General features: G+C 39.8%; 1 protein-coding gene across 3 annotated transcripts in view; it reads right to left on the reverse strand.

The window, feature by feature from the left end:
- PDE4C (phosphodiesterase 4C) overlaps positions 1-23424 on the reverse strand; it is a 96038-nt gene that overhangs the window by 16944 nt on the left and 55670 nt on the right. For 2 of the 3 annotated variants that reach the window (XM_053463921.1, XM_053463913.1), the window contains exons 2-6: positions 20739-20930; positions 20297-20333; positions 19592-19665; positions 16789-16838; positions 4981-5093 (exon numbers count right to left, since the gene is read on the reverse strand). In XM_053463921.1, coding sequence (XP_053319896.1) covers positions 4981-5093; positions 16789-16838; positions 19592-19665; positions 20297-20333; positions 20739-20930 — 466 coding nt within the window. Of the gene's footprint in view, positions 1-416; positions 790-4980; positions 5094-16788; positions 16839-19591; positions 19666-20296; positions 20334-20738; positions 20931-23424 lie in introns of those variants that run through there. The other variant, XM_053463928.1, reaches the window with a different exon arrangement.

Genomic DNA, 23424 nt, shown 5'->3' on the forward strand with positions numbered 1-23424 from the left:
TCACTATTCTACCACACCTTTATATTAAAACTTTCTCACATCTGCAGAGCCATGAATTAGCATGTCAGATCTAAGCAGGTAAAAGTAACCTGCACTGTTGCCTTTATTTTAACTCTTTCAACCAATACAACCTCTGGATCCACATGGGTTAAGCAATAAGATTACACTGATTTTGTATGAATATGGTCAATATCAACCTGCCCCGGATATTAAGACAGCCCAGTGCTTTACTCATTTAGCAGACGAGGTCCATCTGCTGTCATTATGTAAGTAACTGTATAAAGGTTAAGATCTTGATTAAGAAAATTATTACATTCATCTTTGTCACCCTGCATGATGCACTCCCTCCTTCACCTCATCCTTGCCTCTCCCTTGTCCTTTTAGCTCTCCCTCCCCTCTGAATACACACCGCTCACCTTAGCCCATAGGGAACAGCCCATGCTCCTGCACCCAGTAGGGGTGCTAGGGCTTCCCCCACAAACAGCATCGGCTTCGCACTCCCTTGGGTGCCCAAGGAGGTGCCGGGGCAGGCCCGGGGGACATGCTGTAGACCGGGAATCCCTGCACCGCTACCCCAACAACAACACACCGCACAGGATCAAGCAACCAATGGGAACCTGAAAGTATAACCAATCAAGTAGAGGGAGGAGGACTGTACGTGAGGAGGTGCGACCAATCAAACTACAGGAAGCCAACCAATCGGCAAACTACTGAAAGGCGCGGAGGGAGGATGGTGGCAAATAATTAAATAAATAAATAAAGCAAAGCTGCAGTAAAGAAGAAGATGAGAAGAAACGAGCAATGCGGAAGGAGGCGGGTTCCGATAGGAAATAAAGGACCAATATGACAGCAAGGAGGTGGGTGAGCGATTTGGTTATAAGCCAACCAAAAGCAAGGTGGCGGTGTAGTGATGAGTAAAAGAGCGCTTGCATTCCATAGGTAGTGCATTGTACGTACTTACGTGTAACATTAATGTTTTAATTCCTATACACTTGCAATCGAGCCACAATTATATTAACCCCTCAAGGGTAAGGCTTTTGCGTCTGAGGACCAGCGTAGCTTCTGCATTTGACACTTAGTTTGGTTCAACTAAGGCTTCCCTCTCATTTAGTATATTCACCCAAATTCTAAATTTCTATTTCAGACAAGTAGCATTTTCATAAAAGTATGTATAAGCTTGCGAGCAGGGCCTTGTTTACCTGATGTATTGGTTTGTCAATTATGGTTTTGTTATACCCTTTAAATGTATGTACTGTAAATGGTGGGAACTATATTAGTAAAAGCTAATTATATAATAATTGTAACTTATGAAAACAATGTTTTAAAAAGCAAGCAAACATCGAATTTTACCCATTATAAATGGCACATTGCTTAAAAATAGAAAAACAAAATATATTTATTTAGTAGTCCTGGGTGAGGAAACACTGCACGTGCTTAGGAAATTGTCTAATTTTAGCAATTACAGGGAAAATATGAAAAAGACGCAAATCATTCTAATATGCGGGGATTGGAGCCTTGAAAGAGTCAAAAACACACTAACGTGCATATGTTTGAAAGTTGATAGCCCAAGATATTTCAATTTTTATGTGGCCATTTGTTTTCCACCCCCCCCCAAAGATATTGCAGTATGTTTCCCCTACAGGTTATCTGCATGTACAGAAAAAAAGCTCCTCCTCACCCGTTGTTTCTGTATGTCATCATGTCATGTTATATACTGATGGTTATGTTCTGTCTACCCTTAGGGTATCTGTGGAATCTGATGGCACTATATAAAACAATAAATATTACTAATTATAATCTCCTGCAATGTCCTTTGTGCATAGGTGCATCATCAGGGCCGGCCCTGGTATGGAGCAGCACTTTTGAAGAGGTGGCCCTTTGCTGCCCCAAGAAATGCTTTCTAGGGTGACCACATGTCCCGGATTGCCCGCAACAGTCCCGCAATGGGACTTTAAGTCCCGAGTGCTGGGAAGATGGCACAGGCAGGGTGTTTCTGTGACAAAGATGGCACAGGCTGGGCTCTTTGGTGGCAAAGTTGATGATGGCAGGTCCTATGTGTGTTATCTGGGTGCTTGTCAGATTCTATGTGGGCAGTGTGGACGCCAGGGCTGGCTTTTTGGTGTGCAACCTGTGATCTGTGCCTGTGATCTTGCATGGCAGCATGAGTTTCCCAGAGAGTGCGGTGACGTCCTCCAGTGAATCCTGGAGCTGACACCAATTACAGCGGCGGGCAGCAGTGACACTGTGACAGATATTTGATCCGTGATCCCCGTGGGTGAGCTCTCACTCTTTGAAAAAAATATTTTATTATTATATTATTTTATTGAGTTGGGTTAATTCCAGGCTGAGTCTGGACATAATAATGTTATATTTCACCTCTCTTTTCACCCCCTGGCACTTTTAGCATTTTTGTTTCTTTTTCTGGGGCAGAGGGGGCAGCATTTCACACTTCGCCCCAGGCAGCACAACGTCTTGGGCCAGCCCTGTGCATCATGTTTTTCATGTGAGTCAAATTTTGGGACAGTTAAGTATTCAAACTTTCACAACACTACAAATTATTTATTTTGTAAACTAGTCAATCAGGGGAATCTAGCTAGGGGTATATTGGTATATCTGATGCAGATTTTTCATATAAACTTTGCAAATGCTCTGAGTACAACAGCATCCCACATGCAAATGGGACACAAAAACCTATTATCTGAACACATTCTTAGGAATTTATCTAGTCTTAGTAATTATAGGGTAAATATAATGTGCATAATTCTAATATGCTAGAATTGGAGCTTTTTAGGCAGCTTCATGTTGGCCATTTTATGCAGCTCTGTTTTAGCTTAGTCTACCAAATAAACACCCCAACTCTTAATCATACCAACTGTGGTAAACAACACAATGTCTGAGTCCCAGTCAGACGCTCTAAATAATGAAAGTCTATGGAGAAACAAACTTCATTTCATCGCCAGTCAAATATCGCTTGACTGACGACAATGGCAGCATCCAGGTCGGCAGATACGGGAAGTTTTTTTTAAAAAAGATGAGATAAAACTAACTTATGTTACTGTATACAGCTCTATTTTTATGCCCATAACGGCAAATATATATTTTTTCTTTCATATTACATAGGTATATTTACCACCAGAATATACCAAAATTGAAAAACTTAACACAATATCTTCCTCGAAAAAAATAAATAAATGAAGTTTTGTTCCAGAAAACCACCTGAATTATATTCAGCAACTTATCTGCTTCATATACTTCAATACAGCAATATTGGTCCTCTCTCTTGATGTGTATTCAATTTTGCTAAAACCACAGCATAATAAACGGAGAGTGCCTAAAGGTGAGTTTTTTTTTTTGTTTTTTTTTTTTTTATTGATGCAGCGGCCAGGAGTAGAATGGAAGTAAGGACAATGGTAACTTATATATGTCTGATTTCTATTCTGGGGGCATACCCTGCATATTGTTTTGTTTCTAAAAGGAAAACGTACCCAGTGTATTATATACTTTCATCTGGACTACTTTGAAAAAACTTTCAGACACTAATAATAAAATATTTTAGTTTTCCTCATGATGCGGTGACAGTACAGGTGCATTAACTGATCTGCAAGATAAACTGGTTTAGACATGCTGCTACCTGATGACCCTGATTAGGCTGTTGATTGGGATTGGCAGTGTTGTTTTGTATTATCAGACATTTCTTTCTTTTGTCTCAAAAGTTATTGTTGTCAAAGGGCTATCAACCTCACCACCACAACCACTCTTGTTTAAGCCATATGCCAGCGGCTATGAAAGCCTCTTCTATTGTGCCATACTGTCCCATAGGCCACAGACTCAAAATAAAATAATATGAACACAGCAACAAAGGTGTAGGTAAGACCCTATGTTTAAGTTTACAAGCTCTCAGTTGTCACGCTGGTTGCCATATTTTTTTGGACAACAGGGTGCTGCAAGGCTTCTGCCCTTGACCTCATAAATACCAGAGGCCTGCGTGTAGCCTGGGAACTTTTCATAGTGCATAAAAAGCTTGATGCCAAATCTGGAGCTTTTGAACAGAATGTCATTAAACTTTCATATACCCTTTAACTTCATTAGAAACAACTAGGTACTTCTCAATATAATTTGGAGGCATATACTGTAACATAATGAGAAGACACTTTCTAATCGGTCTTCCTCGAGCAAGCACTTTTTTGTATTGTTTGTGTTTTATTATTACATTTTTTTTTTTTCTTTCAATGTTGAACATCATTACTAGGACACCAACATCGACGTTTTAACACTGCACAAACATGACTGGCTCCTAGACATTGAGCAGCACATAAATCTGGGAAACTACCAAATGGTGGTAACTTAACCTCATCAAATATCTACAAAGGCTACTAATTCTATTGACATGCAATGCCACAAGTGTGATGTTTGGCCACTGCACATACTATACACCTGAATTAGAGAAATCCTAAACTTTTGTCTGGCTGTAGAGTATTTACCAAAACAGGCATAACACATTTATTTTGATTCAAGATAGCTGACATATGTGGCAAAAGTTGTGACTATCAATTTCCCCTCTCGTCACCCCCACCTCTACAAAGACAGCCTATTAACAACAATCAGCGGTATAACAATGAAAGCAATAATTTTTAATTAGGCGGTATGGAGATTGTGTGAAAGGGAAGCCAAGCCTTTGGTATGAATATAAAGTTGGTTCCTAATACTTTACTTAAATAGCACTACAGATGTTTGGAGGAAGTGGTAGGCCCTCTTTTTACTAAACAAAATTAGAAAGTTTTGTTTATTTCATTATTTATTTTAATTGATTCTCAAATTGTTTTCAGGAGACATAAATCTATGTATGTGTTTCTTAAAAAGCCATAATGTGTATGATTCCATTATTAGGTAAAGTTTTCCTCAGTTGAATGCACTCATCGATATGACTCATAGTTTTGAATTACACAACAAAGCAAAATATTCAGACACTAATGCACTTACCTTGTTTGAGGCCATCTCACTGACTGAGTGCCTGGTCTGTAGAGTCTCCAGCTGGTCCAGACACCAATCCAACTCTTCCAGAGTCTCGATGGCCAATTTCTGAACGGCATCCTCTATAAATGGACGAGAAGGAGGCATTTAGACTGACTGAACTTGGCACCTTGTCACCTCCCAAAATCATGTCCAACTAGCCACAGTATGTCTCCACTCATCTGGTTACCAATATCAGGGTTGAGTTCACCAATGGTAATCTCCACTCCGCTTGAGAAGTCACAAAATTCCAGCTTTAAGAATGGCAATTCCCCATGTAGCATATGATGTGTCAGACACAATCTGTAGTTTTTCTTATCGGGATACCCTATATATTAATAGCCATGCTGTATAATAGCTATTTGGATTACAATGCATGTTGCTGGTGATGGGTGCCCTTCTACAGCACACAGAAAACGCCAATGCTGATTTTTTTTTTTTTTAAATGGTACATAATTGCAGGTTAAAAAAAGGCCATATCCATTTCTTTTCTGAAGTCCCCATTTACTCCAGGGTACAACTAAAGGACATAGCAAAGGAATTGCACGCGCTTTTGCTACAGTCCCTAATAAGCTTCAAATTCAACAGAAAAAATGAAAGGAAAAAAAATATCGATTCTGATGCAAAAAAAAAAACCCAGGTGACACGCATCTTGAAAGCAGCATCGGTCTAGAGAGCATGCCACATTATTTTAATTTTGTTCCATTAACAGGTAGTAAAATACTTCAGCATGACAAGAGAGATAAGCATTAAGAAGACGGCCAGATATATCCTAGGTATACGAGTGATAAAATAATCAGGAGAGAGAGAGGAATCAGCCATTGTCGTGTTTCCATGGTGACCAAACTGAACCAGGGTTACAAGCAGTATATGTGTCATCAGTCCAAACACCCCTTTTTGACATTGTAGAGCTAGCCTACAGATAAAGAAGGACGGAAGATGGTATCTGGATACAAGCTGATAGAACCTGATATAATGATTATAATTTTATATATACATATACTGGATTGAATAAATTATGAGTGTTTATGATAGAATAAGACAATACTACATCCTGATATGGAAAACAAATGCTTTGCATATCACAATAAATCATGTGCCATGCTAGAAGGTATCCAGCCCAGGTTTTGGTGTAGGCAGCCGTATCAGGTACAGAAAAGGAAGAGTAAAAAGGCAGAGAGCACGTAAAGAGAAGACCAGGCCCTAAATTACCATGGCAACCAACCTGCAAACTCTCATCGCAGTCCGCATTAACTCATTCAAAGACTGCAAGGCCTACAATGCTAACAAAGATCTACTTGGGGTTTAAACTATTCACAATGCCACATTATAATGTATCTATATTAATATTTAAACAGAAAATAAAGCTTTTTGGTTATTGGGCTGAACATAATTACTGCTGGAAGGAGCTGTAATTCTGAAAGTATAATGTTTATTATATATTTTGATAGCATTAAGGTTTGTAGTGTATAAGTGATATTTTTAACAGTTTTTCCTTTTCTTTATGACCTGTTTTAAACTGGATTGAGAGGGGGGAAAATGGCTAAAGGGCATAGGACATGTACAGTAGCACATATTTATACCATCATATCATATTTACCAAACTGGGTTTCCAGGTGATTTGAGGCAAGATTAAACATAAAGCACCTCCTTTTTTATATATTTACATCTATATCTGATCTTATTATTATTATTATTATTAACTCAGCTACATTTATTATTAACTTTTATTTATATTGTGCCTACAAATTGGACAACAAAACTAGAATTGACTAAGACAAACCAATACATTTTTTAGGTAGAGGGCCTGGCTCACACGCTTTGATTTTACTTGTTAGGGTGACCACATGTGCCGGATTGCCCGGGACAGTCCCGCAATGGGACTTTAAGTGTCTTGTCCCGGAATGAGGAGTCTGAGTGAAGGAGGTCTTAGCCAATCAGGATTATGTAACTGTTATTTATGCTGTCACCAGTGATGCCATTGGTAAGGTAAATGATAAAGTCACTGATGTAATTTGTGATGTAATGACTAGGTCACTTGTGATGTCATTAGCAAAAGCACAGAGCAAAATTAATTTTGAAAAACTTTACCTTGTATTTCCCAGGATTTTTTCTATTTTAGGTAGGAAAATCTCATATATATATATATATATATACATTATAGTGATTTTTAGGCCCATTATGCCCTCATACCCACCTAACATACTAGATAGAAAACTAAAATTACAATGAAATAACATTTTCCCCTACTTTGTCAAACATATAAAGGTGTAAAACATAATTTACACACACAGATGAAATGATTAATTAAATAAGGCCTTATACATATGAGTTTATCAAGGCAGAGCTTCTACTTCAGTTGTCTAAGGTAAAGACAAATACCGTATTTGCTCGATTATAAGACGACCCTGATTATAAGACGACCCCCCAAAATCTGAATATAAACTTAGGGAAAAAAGAAAAAGCCTGAATATAAGACGACCCCAAAGGAAAAAAGTTTTACCAGTAAATGTTAATTCATGTAAACTATTTTTTTTAATAAAAGCTATGATTGAGAAAAATATTTTTTTTGTTTTTATTTCTTGTATTTTCCAACCTGTCCCCCAGTTACGCACATCTGCCCCCAGGCTTGCCACCCCAATATGGCACTGTGGCCCATGATATGCCTTTTAACCCTCTATATGCCACTGTGCCCCATGGTATGCCTTTTGACCCCCTATGTGCCACTCTGCCTCCAGAAATGCCTTATACCCCTATATCCCATTCTGGCATTTAAGGGGTTAAAATGCATATTATGGGGCAGAGTGGCATATAGGGAGGTATAAGGCATTTCAGGAGGCAGAGTGGCATTAAGGGAGTTAAAAGGCATTGTATAGAGCACTCTGCCTCCAGAAATGGCTTATACCCCTATATGCCACTCTGGCATTTAGGGGGTTAAAAGACATATTATGGGGCAGAGTGGCATATAGGGAGGTATAAGGCATTTCAGGAGGCAGAGTGCTCTATTAAATGCCCCCTTAACGCCACTCCAGAAATGCCCTATGCCCCCATTTAACACACACACACCCTATACCTCCATTTAACTTACACACACTCTCTCTCTTCCCCCCTTCCCCCTCTCTCACCCCTCTCTTACCGGTGCTTCCAGCCGGGGCAGCGGGTTGACGTCGCCTTCCGCTGCAGCCGCAAGGAGGTGGAGTTGGCAGAGGAGGTTTGTATGCGTCCGTCGCGTATACTTTCCCCGGCTGTCAGAGGTCAGAGATCAGAGTTCCCCGCACCGGTGCGGGGAACTCTGGTCTCTGACAGTCGGGGAAGATCTACGCGACGGACGCAGACAACCCCCGCTGCTAGCCACACCTCCTTCCGGCTGCAGCGGACGTTGTCTGCGCGGATCGCGTAGACGTCAACCCGCTGCCCCGGCAATACAGCAGGAATCGCCGGTAAGTGTGTGTATGATGGGGGGGGGAGACAGGAGCATTCAGGTCCCATGCAGCGGTGCGGGGGATCTGGATCTTAGTCTCCTAATCAGACCTCTATTTGAGGTCTGATTAGAAGACGACCCCGATTAGAAGACGAGGGGTATTTTTCAGAGCATTTGCTCTGAAAAAACCTTGTCTTATAATCGAGCAAATACGGTATTCTTTTGGAATTCCATGGGGTCCTAGTAGATTGGAAATTAGCAAATGTGACCTTCACAAGAAAGGCAGTAGGGAGGAGTCGGGCAACTACAGGCCTAAACTAATCTAAACTAATTTTATTGTTTTAGATTAGGTGACTAAAATAATTGATCAAGTTGGTGCAGTAGACATTGTGTATCAAGATTTCAGTAAGGCTTTTGGTACTTTCCCACATAGAAGACTTATAGAAGACTTATAGAAGACTTATGAGTTTAGATCCCAATATTGTTGAAGAGTGGCTAAGTGACAGACAACATAGGGTTGTAGTCAATGGAATGTATTCGGAGCAAGGTCTTGTTACCAGTGGGGTACCTCAGGGATCTGAACTTGGACCCATTCTCTAATATCTTTATTAGTGATATTGCAGAAGGTCTTGATGGTAAGGTATGTCTTTTTGCTGATGACATAAAGATTTGCAACAGGGCTGATGTTCCTGGAGGCATAAGCCAAATGGCAAATGATTTAGGTAAACAGGAAAAATGGTCATATCCCCAAATGTGCAATTTATGGGTCACAAATTAATCCCAGTGAAGATTGCTTTGTAATCACAGTGTCATATATTCATATTTGCTGGACTCTACCACAATTATTTTAGCAGGATGTGTATTTGCATACAGCTCTAGAGATTGTTTAGAATTGTTTACTCTGTAAAGTTATTGCATAATGTTTCTTAAGATTACAACAATTGTAATATTGATGCAGCGTAATGTAAATAGACCATTTAAAATGTCACAATTTTACCTTAAATATGGGTAGGATTTTTCTAACATCATAACAGGCAGAATTCATAATACAAGCAATCTTTAGTTGCAAGGTAACCAAGGGGTTACAGGATTTTCAAAATTTATATGGTTTGAAACAGGAAGTTAAAGGTTCATTGGGCCTCCTGGGAGTAAAAAAATCCAGTATTTATTCCCCCTTCTATTAAAAGGCACACTTGACGTCAATAGATTCCTCTCCTTTCCGCCTAATTGGGTCATTCTTGTCTCTCATTTTAGGGGAGTCAACCCATTTTTTAAATACCATAACACATAGGAATAGAGAAAATATTTTTGGCCAAATTCTTAATCCAGTACATATAGTAACAAGGTAAGGAACATGCTGGCACCAGCCATGCATGTGCAGTACAAACGTAAGATTAAAAAAAGTAGGTAGTATTTTCAGAGATACTATCTGTGCCATGTGCTACATCAGAAAGACAGCGGGAGATTAGGCAGCGACATGCATGGCTGAAGTCTTGGTGTAAGAAGGAAGGCTTTGTTTTGTTTTTAGAGAACTAGGCTGATTTTACTTTAGGGTACGATCTGTATAGGAGTGATGGATTGCACCTGAATGCAAGGAGGGGGGTCCAATGTGCTTGGGGAGAGGATGGCTTGACAGTTGGAGGAGATTTTAAACTGGGGGGGGAATAAATACCGGGCTAGACAGTATAGAAAAGGAAGGCGCTTTTGTTAGTAACCAGGTGGGTGGATCTGGGGGCTTGGTATGCACACATAATAGGGAGAAGCATATATTTTGACCCCAAACAAGGACAGAAAGCGCTTACAGCATGTGTGTTAAATGAAAAGTTTAAGGTCATGTCTACAAATGCTTGCAGTTTAGTATATAAGATCCATGAACTTGTAACGGTAGCGGCAACTGAGAATGTTGATTTAGTGGTTGTTACTGAGACATGGTATAACGAGAAAAATGACTGGGACATAGCAATACCTGGGTGTTCTTTATATAGAAAAGATAGAAAGGGGAAGGTAGCCTTTAGTAAATAAAAAACAAAACAAAAAACAAAGTCAGGAAGATAGACAGATCTATAAGATTAGACACAAAGAGGCAAAGCAAGTTATAAGAGCTGCCAAATCACACACAGAAGAGAGAGTTGCCCTGTCAGTAAAAAAGGGGAGATAAAACATTTATATAAATGAGAAAAGGAAAGTAAAACAAGGAGTGATAAGATTAAAAACAAAAGAAGGAAGGTATGTAGAAGAGGATAAAGGTCTTGCTGACTGCCTCAATGAACATTTTCTGTCATTTGATACATGTGAGTTTATCTAGGCTGAGGTTCTACTGTCTAAGGTAAAGACAAATAAGTCTATGGGGACTGATGAGATACACCCCAAGTTATTAAAACAGCTTGGTGGTGTATATGCAAAAGTGTTAACTGATTTATTTACCAAATCATTGTTAATCATTGTCCAGAGGATTGGAAATTAGCGAATGTTGCTGTAGGGAGGAGTCCAGCAACTACAGGCCAGAAAGTCTTATATCTGTAGTGGGAATTTAATGGAAACTGTTAAAGGATAGGTTTGTTGAACTTCTAAAATCGCATGGGTTTTAAGACCAAAAACAACATGGGTTTACCTCAGGGAGATCATGCCAAACCAATCTTATAGATTTTGGTTGGGTGACTAAAGCAATTGGTAAAGTTGGTGCAGTAGGCATTACATATCTAGATTTCAGTAAGGCTTTTGTCACTGTCCCACATAGAAGATGTATCAATAAACTGCAATCTGATTCCAATATTGTTGAACAGAGTTCAATGGAGTATATTCGGAGCAAGGTCTTGTTACCAGTGGGGTACCTCAGGAATGTGTACTTGGGCAGATTCTCTCGAATACTTTTATTAGTGATTTTGCAGAAGGTCTTGATGGAAAGGTATGTCTTTTTGCTGACAACCCAAAAATTTGCAACAGGGTTGATGTTCCTGGAGGGATAAACCAAATGGCAAATGTGGCTGTGGCAACTGACATTTAATGTGGATAAATGCAAAGTAATGCATCTAGGGCATAAAACCCAAGGACAGAGTATATTTTGATACTGTCCTAACCTCAACGTGTGAGGAAAGGGATTTAGGGGTAATTATTTCAGAGGATTTAAAGGTAGGTAGACAATGCAATAGAGCAGCAGGAAATGCTAGCAGACTGCTTGGTTGTATAAGGAGAGAGATTAGCAGTAGAAAGAGGGAAGTGCTCATGCTGTTGTACAGAGCACTCGTGAGACCTCACTTGGGAGTAGTCTGTACAGCACTGGAGACCGTATCTCCAGAGGATATAGATATGTTGGAGAAAGTTCAGAGAAGGGCTAATAAAATGGTTCATGGATTACAGGATAAAATTTACCAGGAAAGATTAAAGGATTTTAACGTATATAGCCTGGAAGAAAGACTTGACAGGGGGATATGATAGAAACATTTAAATACTTAAAGGGAGTCAACTGATAAAGAAGCTTTATTTTAAAAGAGAAATACTATCACAGCAAGAGGACACAGTCTTAAGCTAGAGTGGCAAAGGTTTAAAAGTAACATCAGGAGATATTACTTTACTGATTGGGGAGTGGATGCATGGAATAGCCCTCCAGCAGAAGTGGTAGATGTTAATACAGTAAAGACATTTAAGCAAGCAGGGGATAGACATACGGCTAAGCTAGATATACGATAAGGCCAGGAACTAAGGAAAGTGCTCAGAGGTTGGACAGACTGGATTGGCCGAATGGTTCTTATCTGACGTCACTTTCTATGTTACTTCAGTAGTGGGTGAGTCCATTGCAAACCGCTGTACATGGAGGTATGAGTACACATAACCATTAATCCGCAATCCATTGCTTTCTATGGCTGATTTTGTTTACTATTTAAATATGTTTATTCATGGCCTTTAACCCCTTCATGACAGAGCCCATACATGTACGGGGTCACGATGCAATGCTTTGGTGACAAAGCCCATACATGTACGGGCTGTTTAACCCCTTGATGACAATTGCCGGTGCGGGCAGATCACGGAAAAACAAGTAGTTTACGACAATTGACCAGGACCGGGACATCTTTAAACGGGTGCAGAAAGCGATCTACTTTCGCTTTCTGCACCCAAACGACGTTGCTGTAATGCCTCGACCTCGAGGCATTCAGCAACGCCACGATCGCCACTAGGGGCCATCTCTGGCCCCTCCCCGGGGTGTCAGCGGACTCCCGTTTTAAAAGCGTTTAGGAGGTGATCAACGATCACCTCCTAAACTTAAATGGTGTCGCTGGAATGCCTCGATCAGGAGGCATCCAGCGACACCAAACACTTACCCCAGGATGGACTGTGACCGCTCCAGAGAGCGGTCACAGCCGCAGCTGCACGCAATCTTCACCATCCGCAAGATGGCGGCGGCCCAGGAAAAAAAACAATAAAGAAGAAAAGGTTCGCTAGATGGTCTCCAGACCCTCTAGAGAACTCTGGCTCCACTTACAGGTTGAATACAGGTACTGCATTCAACCATGCAAGTCAATGGAGCCCAGCTTTCTAATCACAGTGTGATTAGTAAAAATAAATTAAAAAATAAAATTTTATAATAATTAGAAAAAAATAGTAAAAAAAAAACAGTAAAATGTGAAAATAATTTCCCACTGATATCAGGGGAACCCTCAAGTTGAAAAAAAATGTTATTTTTGTTTTTAAAAAAGGCAAAAAAATTAAAAAATAATATATATATATATATATAAAAAATATATTTTTGTGAGCAAGTCCTAAAATTAGCACATTAGCTTAAAACAATTCTCGCATGGAAAGAGTTAAAGTACTGGCATATTAAATGCCCATGGGGTGTCTACTTTAAAAAAAATTATGATTTGATGGGGTAAATTGAATTGGCCGGGTTCAACAAGGTCCCAATTAACATGGGGGGGAAGGATGGCCACACATCTAATTTCCAATTAGAAAAATGCACACGTACCAAATGTGGCCTTTTAGTTCCCCCAAAAAATGACAAACCCATGCATGTGGGGTATCACTGTACTCAGGAGATGTTGCTGAACACATATTGGGTGTCGTGTGACAGCGGCATATACCAGGAGCTGTAAATTCATACATAACATAGGTGTGTGGGGGAAAAATACACGCAAAAGAATACTACTGCAAACCTTGAAAAAATTCTGGTGGTAAATTGTGTGCATGCAAAGAGTTAAAATACCAGCATTTAAAATACCCTGGGGTGTCTAGTTTTCAAAAATATATGGGTTTATTGGGCACACTGAAATGGCCCGGCTCAAAGATGTACCAAATAGCGCATGGGCAGTGGATCCCCAAATGCCAAAGTTCAAGATTGAAAAATGCGCATGCCCCAAATGTGGCCCTTTTGCCCCCAAACAGCCAGGCAAACTCATTCATGTGGGGTATCGCTGTACTCAGGAGATGTTGCTAAACACATATTGGGGGTGATTTATGATAGTGACATATACCAGAACCTTTTAATTCATACCTGAAGTAAAATGTGTGTGACAAAACAAATGCAAAAAATGACTACCACAAAGTTTGACAAAGATTGGTGGTAGATATGGTGCATGGAAAGGGTTAAAATACTAGCATTTGGAATACCCTGGGCTGTCTAGTTTTCAAAAATATATGACTTGATGGGTAAATTGCATTGGCCGGCTTCAAAGATACCCGAAATGGCACATGGGGGAAAGAATTACCAGATTTGGAAAAAATGGCTTTGAAATAGCAAAACGCTACCTGTACTTATTGCCCCATAATGTGTAGAAAAAAGCAAAAAAAAACATAAAAACATTGGGTATTTCTAAACTCAGGACAAATAGTAGAATCTACTTAGCAGGTTTTTTTATTACCTTTTATAGATGAGTAAAAGATTTTTCAACTAAAAGTTAGAAACAGTCATTTTTTCACCATATTTTATACTTTTTTTTTAATAGTAAATAATATGATACAATCAAAACAATGTCATCTACAGAAAGCCCTTCTTGTCCTGAAAAAAACAATATCTAATGTGTGTGGGTTCAGTAAACGGGAAAGAAGAAAATTACAGCTAAACACGAGCAGCGCAGAAATGTTAAAACGGCCATTGTCACGAAGGGTACAAAAAGTAAAATCAGCCTTTGTCACGAAGGGGTTAATGTCAGAGTTCAATTGTCAGCAGCGCCAACTGTCAGTTCACAGAGGGTCTATCCAGACCCTCCTGAGTACTCATCAGGTACTGCATTCAACCATGCAGGTCAATAGAGCCCAGCTCACTAATCACACGTGATAAGTAAAATGAAAAAATAAAAGAAATTTGCTAATATGTCAAAATAATCCCCCACTGTCACAAAATATATATAAGAGGTTTTTTATGAGCAAGTCCTACAATTAGCGCTATATCTTCGCAAATCTTGACGCATTGAAAGAGTTAAAATATTGCCATTTTAAATGCCCATGGGGTGCGTAGTTTTTAAAAAAAAAATTATGATTTAATGGGGTAAATCGAATTGGCCGGCTTCAAAGATGTCTCAAATATGGGACATGGGCACAGACTGGTGGCCTTTTACTTCTCAAATAACCCAACAAACCCATGCACGGGGTGCATCACTGTACTCAGGAGATGTTACTGAACACATATTGGGGTGTTGTTTGACAGTGACATATACCAGGAGCGGTAAATTCCCACCTGAAGTACAATGTGTGTGGAACAAAATACAAAACAAATTACTACCATAAAGTTTTACAAGTCTGATGGTAGAATTAGTACATGGAAATGGTTAAAATACCAGCATTTGAAATACCCCGGGGTGTCTACTTTTCAAAAATATATGGTTTGATGGGGTAAATTTCTATGGTTGGCTTCAAAGATGGCCCAAATACCACATGAGGCAGAATGACCAGATTTCGGGAAAAAACGGTTTTGAAATAGCAAAACGCTACTTGTAATTATTGCCCAATAACTTATATTTCATCTAATTATTGTATGGGATACCTAACAACTTTATTTCCATTCTGTTCTGGGACTTAAACAAATCAAATACTAAAGAATAGATTATATAGTGAACAAATAGATACTTTGATTACAAAACTGGTAAAATTAGAGCTGAACCGATGTAGGGGCTTGGGTTTTCAGCTGCACACAGGAAGAGCTAAACATCTGCTGGCTGCAGATGAAAGCTGACCCTACACCATAAGGAAATTAAAGTTATTCTATGCAATTTCCAAGCCTGTCCAATACGTTATTCCCAAGAAGAACGTCATAGGAAGCCCATTATTGACCCAACACAGATCTAGTTGGAATGTACATTCTCTCTGAGGTACTTACTCCAGTGGCCTAGAAATCACCAAACTTGTGTCTTTAGCCAGTGGAGTTTTAAGTACCATACAGGTTACATTTTGAGGACATCATATGTACCCCCTTCAAGATTTAATTTGTTTCAAGTGGGACAACTTTGTTGGGGGGGGGCATGTCTAAAGGTGAGTGGAGCTTGGGAGCAGATGGGGCTATGGCAAGGTCAATTACCTACCTAGCCCTAGCAATTCAGTAAAGGAGAGCACCAGGATATGACGTGATACCCTGGTACACAACTTCACAATATTGAGAGGTGGCTATGTGGGAGCTGCATTTGGGGTCCTCAGAGGGGCCAGTCAGAGGAGAAAGAATGACATGGGGCTGCTTGGCAGGACAACACCCCAACATTTTGATTGTTCTGTGAAGACTGAATCATTTAAGAGCTATGACCACAGTAGGAAGCTGACATATGGAATATTTACACATAGTTGCAAATTGCCTTTCTAAGGAAAGGCAAGGGACAAAGAGTGGAGGGAGGCCACTCTTTATCCCTCATGCTTCTTCTTTTGCCTTTTTCTAGGCCTAAATCTTTTTGCTACTATGTTTCAGGAAAATGTGCAATTCTGCAGAATCCCCCATGCATTTCCAACAGGGACTACACTGAAACTTAAAGGAATCACTCAGTTATTACACATATTAAAGCTCACATGATGGCCAGAGCATCCCTTGAAGCATATCTGTACTTATGTGTATATATATACACACACAAAGGCATAATGTGCATGCATACACACACATCAGTGTAGAAACACAAGGACAGAGGCAGCTTCTGTGACAAATCTGCCTTATATGTGTAATTTGGTTATGTGTAGACATTTAGATGGCTAACTCTCTAAACCTACCTGTGTCATTTATAAAAAAAATTCTGGAAAAAAGTGCTCTAAAGATCTTCACAGCCAACAGATCTTCAACATAATTGCACCAATAGTATGTTTAATATTTTAAGATGTCTGACAATATATACATGTCATTTTTACAGCACTCCCCCTTTAAACTGCATCTCAGAGAGTGGATTTGTCCTTACCAGACAGGTTTGGTTTACATGCTGCAGTTTGACTGCTGCCAGATGATCTCCTGAGAAACAAATAAATGATTACTATTGATAATTTAGCATGCCTGACTATTTACCATAACAGATGGACAACAATTATTCATAAAATTATCAAATGTGCAATATTGGCTTATAATTAATAGAATACATTCATTATGATGTTTCTGTGACCAATCCATCTTTGGAAAAAGTACTAACAACAATGAAATGTTTAAGGGACAGCTTCTCCTCAGATCATAATGTACTGTTTGCGGGACATATTCATTTGTACAGTATGTCATTGGGTGAAATGTACCAGTTACCACCAGAGACATGAATACAAGTGATTATGATCCCTCAGTGAACATCTTTTAGTTTCTGTTGCAACGTTAAATGCCATATTAATGGGATTCCTAGATGGCTACACTGTACACATACTTTCCACCTTCCACCCCTGGCGAATTGGGATGCCAGGGGTGGAGCTGGGAAGGTAGAGTCACTGAAACTGGCAGCTTTACAGTACACGTCCAGTGTGCATTCTCCGGTATCCCAGGCATCAGAGAATGAAAAGCAGGACAGGGGTAGCGCTTGGTGGGACAGCAGGTTAGAGTGTCAAAATCAAGACAAAGCTGGACAGTTGAGAGGCATGACCGTACATATAACGCTAAACTATATGTTATGTTCCTTTTGGCGGGGTTAGTTGAGATGTGGTTAGCTGTTAACAGGGGTACAGCCATCAATAGGCTAAAAGTGGTGGGAAGCAAGAAAACCATGTTGGAGTGTGGCAGCCCACTTTTCCACTTATTTTCCTGCATCTTTCTGTATGCAGGTTTGATTTTTAGCAGGGTCATATTAGACTGACAATTCATCAATGTTTTAAGGACAGCCTTGCAAATGTTGCAGTTGGAGGACCTCTAGAGATTCACACGTGCTGCTCAGCATGCATCAGATCTTAATTTGTATGGGACGTCACACAGGAAACATGCAATTATGAGGCCCAAAATAGGGAGACCTGGTACCTTTGTTTTATTTACATATAAAAAAAATACTGCTGCATTGATCAAAAGTGAGAATATCATGATAACTTCTTTAAGGGACAACAATCAAAACATACTGACAGGAACATATTTATTGAAGAACGAAATATTAGTTTATAACATTTTCATATCAAATATTTGTGGTAACTAAGTACAGAAAAGAAAAAAGTAAATACCGTATTTTCCGGCGTATAAGATGACTTTTTAACCCGTGAAAATCTAATCAAAAGTCGGGGGTCGTCTTATACACCGGGTACTGAAACTTACCGAGCCGGACTGGAGAATCACAAATCTCTAGGGGAGGGGCGAGCGGAGAAGCCGCCTCCCCTGGGCCGGTCTTCAGGGCCGCGCCGAGGTAGGTACAAGATCGTGATCTCCCCAACTAGCACTGATCTGCGGGCACTCGATGAGCAGGGCTGGTTGGGGAGATCACGTCCTCCCTCTAACTAGCCCAACATTAGGGAGCTCGAGGTCTGGCACTTCAGACCTCGGCTTCTGTGCTCCCAAATCAGTACGCGCCGGCTATTGATGCCGAGCGCGGGGATGACGTCATGTCCCGGCGCTCGGCATCAATTGCCGGCGCGTAGTGATGGGGGAGCAGTAAAGCAGAGGTCTGAAATGACAGACCTCACGCTCCCACAACTGGATGGAAGATAGAAGATGAGAAAGGAAAGGGGTGTAAGTGCAGTGTATGTGTATATATGTGTGTGTAAGGTCAGTGTATGTGTATGGTCAGGTGTGTGTAAGAGCAGTGTAGGTATTTGTGTGTTTGTAAGCTGGTGTGTGTGTGTGTATATATATATTATATATTATATATATATATATATATGTGTGTGTGTGTGTGTGTGTAAAGGCAGGGGTGTGTGGTGAGGGCAGTGTATAAATGTGTATGTTAGTATGTGTAGAGATATATATGTGTGTGTGTAAGGGCAGTGTATGTATGTATGTATATGTCTGTGTATGGGCAGTGTATGTGTATATGTGTGTTTGTAAGCTGGTGTGTACGTGTATATGTGTGTAAAGGAATGGGTGTGTGAGGGCAGTGTATGTCTATACATGTGTGTGTGGACAGGCATATGTTAGGGAGAGCTGACCCACCCAATCCAAGCAGGCTTTGTATACAACAACCAGCCAATCACCGGTAAGGTGCCGTGATTGGCCGTGATTGGCTGGTTGTTGTATACTGGGTAGAGGGGTAGTATTATACGGCGAGTATGGCCCAAACTCTATATTTTAACTTGAAAAGTTGGGGGTTGTCTTATACGCCCAGTCGTCTTATACGCCGGAAAATACGGTAAGTTAAATTAATGTGTAATGTGTCACACAGAGAAGTTTTTATATGAGTGCTTTTTGAAATTGTAACAGAATGCTGATGTATTCTGTGTACATTATGACATACATTTTTCTTTGTGATATCATTTGTAATTTTGATTATCAAGTGATATCAATAATCTACCAGATTATATCTCACTAACAAGAATCCTGTGCAACAAACAATGTGATTTACGACTAATTAAGACTACAGCTAGCAAACATATAAATGTTTCATTTAGTGTCTTTGTGTGATACAATGTCAGTGGGAGTAGGCTAAAAAGACTTTTGTGTTAACTCCCCTGGAATCAAAGTCAATTATTTATCCAGCTTTAATTGACACCTACTTAAATCAGAGCTGAGACTCATGGAATTATTATATTTGTGTGTATTTACTTTGCGTTATCAGACAACAGGGAAAAATACACATTCCCATAAGGATCACTTACTTGTTAGTTACTCTGTCCTGGAGATGAGTGAGGATTGCAAAGTTACTCCGCACAGTTCTCAAACTGGCCAGAACCTACCAAGCAGTACAAAGAAGAACATATGGCATGGACATCCGCACATTGATTAAAGTCGGTTTGCACTAAGTTCTGGAGAGTTGGGTGCATTTACAAGACTTTCATCGATAAAACAACTTTTCATCTTACTAATAAAAGTTACATGTGTTTGCACACTTGTTTTTTTTACAGTGGGGCTGCAGTAAGCAGCTTTTTCTTAGTGATCTATGTAGGCCTAGCTACTGATGTCTCAAGTCTCAATTTCATCCTACCAATGCCAGAACTACAGTCATAATTGCACAGAATAATGGGTTTTGGTAAGAGCTATAGAAGAGTTTTTTGTGAAGCTGTGATACTTTTGTTGAAAGCAATAGATACTGCATTTTGTAATTTGAAATGGTCCTTTATAGGAAAAAAAAATAATATTGGAGTTTCTTGATGGATAAGGACTGATTTGGGAGATATTTTGTTGAAAAAGTAAAAACTAGTTGACTGGTATGCAACACTCTGATTTTGATTTTATATACAAATCAATACTTGGAATTATTTTGCACAGTGTTGTTTGTTTTGTATTAATTACTTAAATATTTAAATTAGGTAACAGACACTTTCTTATATTATTAACTGAACCAACTCAAGTGAGTTACCTACCTGTGCGAAAGGTGTAACTATCATGTCTTCTCCATGCCTGAGAGAGAAACAAAGCTTAGTTAAACTTATCAATAGTAAATGATATGAAAAATTTCAATAAATCACAGTAAATCACAGTGGTCTTCCACCCATCAATGCATACATTTAACCTCCTATCATGCAATTTCTGAGATTTAGCATAAATTGTAAGAGGTGCCATTTTGGGATGACTTTGCGTTTTTGACATCACAGAAAGCATAGAACATGATTTCAATTCTGTACATTCCAAAGGGTTAAAAAAAAATTGAAGCACATCCTTGCTTTTATATGTGTGCTTCAAAATGAAATTCCTACCTAAACATATGCAAGGTGAAGCAATATGGTACAGTTGAGGGGTTTCCTAACTTAGCACTTTTTAGTAAATTCCATCCATCTGTTGCTGGTTATTCCCACTGACACTCACAGGTCACTGGCGATAGATGAGTTCCGTGACATCGCTTTGGGCGAAAGGTCATAGTCACTATCTGAGCGATAGAGGAATGATTCTCGTCTCTGGCTGTGTGGAAAGTTGCCTTGCAGGACCAACCCTGACCCAGGACTGGCCTGGGACTCCAAAGGGCTTCTGCCAGATGATAGGCCATTCTCAACATCAAAACTGCAAAATAAAAAGAATGGAGTGAGAGAAATAAAGGCTTCATTACAAATAAAATATTTAAAACTTTGATTGCTGGTCACCACCCCATACAGTTTTCTACAAGTTTTATTTAGGTGTTTACAAAGCTATTTTGTACAATTATCTCAATATGATTTCTGGATGATGACTAGTGGTCATAATGTAAGTTGTTATTTCTTAAACCTGCTTAAAAAACTGTTTTTGAACATGTGGCTCTAAGGAAAAAAAGGTCAGACATTTTAGTCTGACAGCCAGATCTCTCTGTTGTCAGCAGAAGCAAACATCGCTGACAGCACTTGAATGCTCCAAAAATTGCAGTCCCTGTTGAGGTCTTTTCTTCTGATCAGACATGCTATTTTCAGAAAGGCCGGTGGGTAGCAGGGAGATCAAGTCACCAATTGCAAGCCACCCGTCTCATCCAGCGTCAGTGCCTGACATCACAAATGCTTTTTTGGCTGAATTGGCAAAAATGCCACAGACCAAAATCTTGTGGAACCCTCCATAGAAGAATGAAGACTGTGTTATAGCTGCAAAAGGTAGGTTTAACTTGATATCAGTGTCCATGCTTTACGAATGGCATTTCCAACAAGTTCATATAGGTGTGATGGTCAGGTGTCCACTTACTTTTTCCATATAGTTACTGTGTGTGTGTGTGTATATATATATATATATATATATATATATATATATATATATAACCGTAACCATAAATGGTTGTTCCATAAAGTACAACATTTACCATATGTTTATTTGCAAGATAAAGCACCTAATAATTATACCTGATTAGCTCAGGTCACAAGACCAACAGATAACCGACTCCTACACAGTTAACAGGGTGCCTGCTGCCCGCTAATCTAGAAAGAAAAACCTTTCTTCTCAAGATGTAAAAACATAGTACAAGGTCAAGAGACTATATTTATACCTGGTAGGACAGAAAAGGAGCCCAAGATACAATCTACTTAAAGCGGTAGTAATGTGTGTGCCCTTGCACAGAATGTCAAAACTAAGTTGTGTGGCCACTACATTCAGTAAACTTTTATAAAACCACAGAACAGTAAGCTGAAAATTGACATAATGAACCACAGAAGCGGAAACAAACTCTGCCAAAAGATTACCAGTAATTTGAATTTAATCTGGTACATGTAAGCCTGGCATGGTTTTTGTTTCCCGCAGAAAACACCACTAGGCCGGCAGGCTGCTCTGTGTCAGCACGCTGTGTCTGACAAGCGCTTTAGGACAAAAATGGAGCGGAAAGCCGGCCTGGTGCAAGTATGTGTTATGTGAGGGAGTGAGTTGTGTTGTGTTAGGTGTGAGGGAGTAAGTTATATGTGACAGGTGTGAGGGATGTGTTGGCTGTGTGTGTGATAGGTGTAATCAGGGCCGGCCCGACAATGGAGCCGAGTGGGGCAACCGCTCCAGGCACTTCGCCGCCCCAAGCCCGCTCGGCGCCCCTCTCTCTCTCTCCTCCGCGGCGAGTCTCCCTGTTCGGTCTAGGTGCCGGCTTGTAATGCTGAGTGCCGGAAGATTTCCGGCGCTCAGCATTACAAGCCGGCACCGAGACCGAACAGGGAGACTCGCGCGGGACTGCTGAAAGGTAAGTACAAGGGGGGGGGGAAGGGTAGATAATGGGGGGGCAGAGGGAGAGGAAGGGTAGATAAGGGGGGCGGCATTTTAAAATTCGCCCCAGGCGGCATTTTGCCTTGGGCCGGCCCTGGGTGTAATGGGAGTAAATTGTGATGATAGTGAGGGTGTTGTTTAGGGAGTGTCTGTGTATGGCCACAGCTGAAATTTAGAGGGTCAGAGGATCAGATGTAATGTAAGGAAGTTTTACTTTACTGAGAGGGTGGTAGATAAATAACAGATAAATGGAATAGCATCCATCAGACACGAAAGAGGCTAATACAATAAGGGAATTTAAACACGCATGGAATCAACATAAAGACAAGACCGAAAAAAATGGGCCAGCTCGATGGGTGCTTAACCCCTTCGTGACAAAGGCTGATTCTATTTTTTGTACCCTTCGTGACAATGGCTGTTTTATCGTTTCTGCGGTGTTTGTGTTTAGCTGTAATTTTCTCTTAACCCATTTACTAAACCCACACAAATTATAGATTGTTTTTTTCAGGACAAGAAGGGCTTTCTTCAGACACCATAATTTTTTTCATATGATGTAATTTCCTATAATAAAAATAATAAAATATGACGAAAAATTGAAAAAAAAACACATTTTCTCACTTTTATTTGAAAAATCTTTTATTCATCATAAAAAAACTACTGAAAAAACCTGCTAAATAGATTCTACTATTTGTCCCGAGTTTAGAAATACCCAATGTTTTTATGTTTTTTTGCTTTCTTCTACACGTTATGGGGCAATAAGTACAAGTAGCGTTTTGCTAATTCAAAACCATTTTTCTCTGAATCTGGTAATTCTGTCTCTATGTGGTATTTGGGGCATCTTTGAAGCCAGCAAATTAAA

The sequence above is a fragment of the Spea bombifrons genome, chromosome 1 (genome assembly GCF_027358695.1).
Source record: "Spea bombifrons isolate aSpeBom1 chromosome 1, aSpeBom1.2.pri, whole genome shotgun sequence".
NCBI classification, from domain to species: Eukaryota; Metazoa; Chordata; class Amphibia; order Anura; family Pelobatidae; genus Spea; species Spea bombifrons.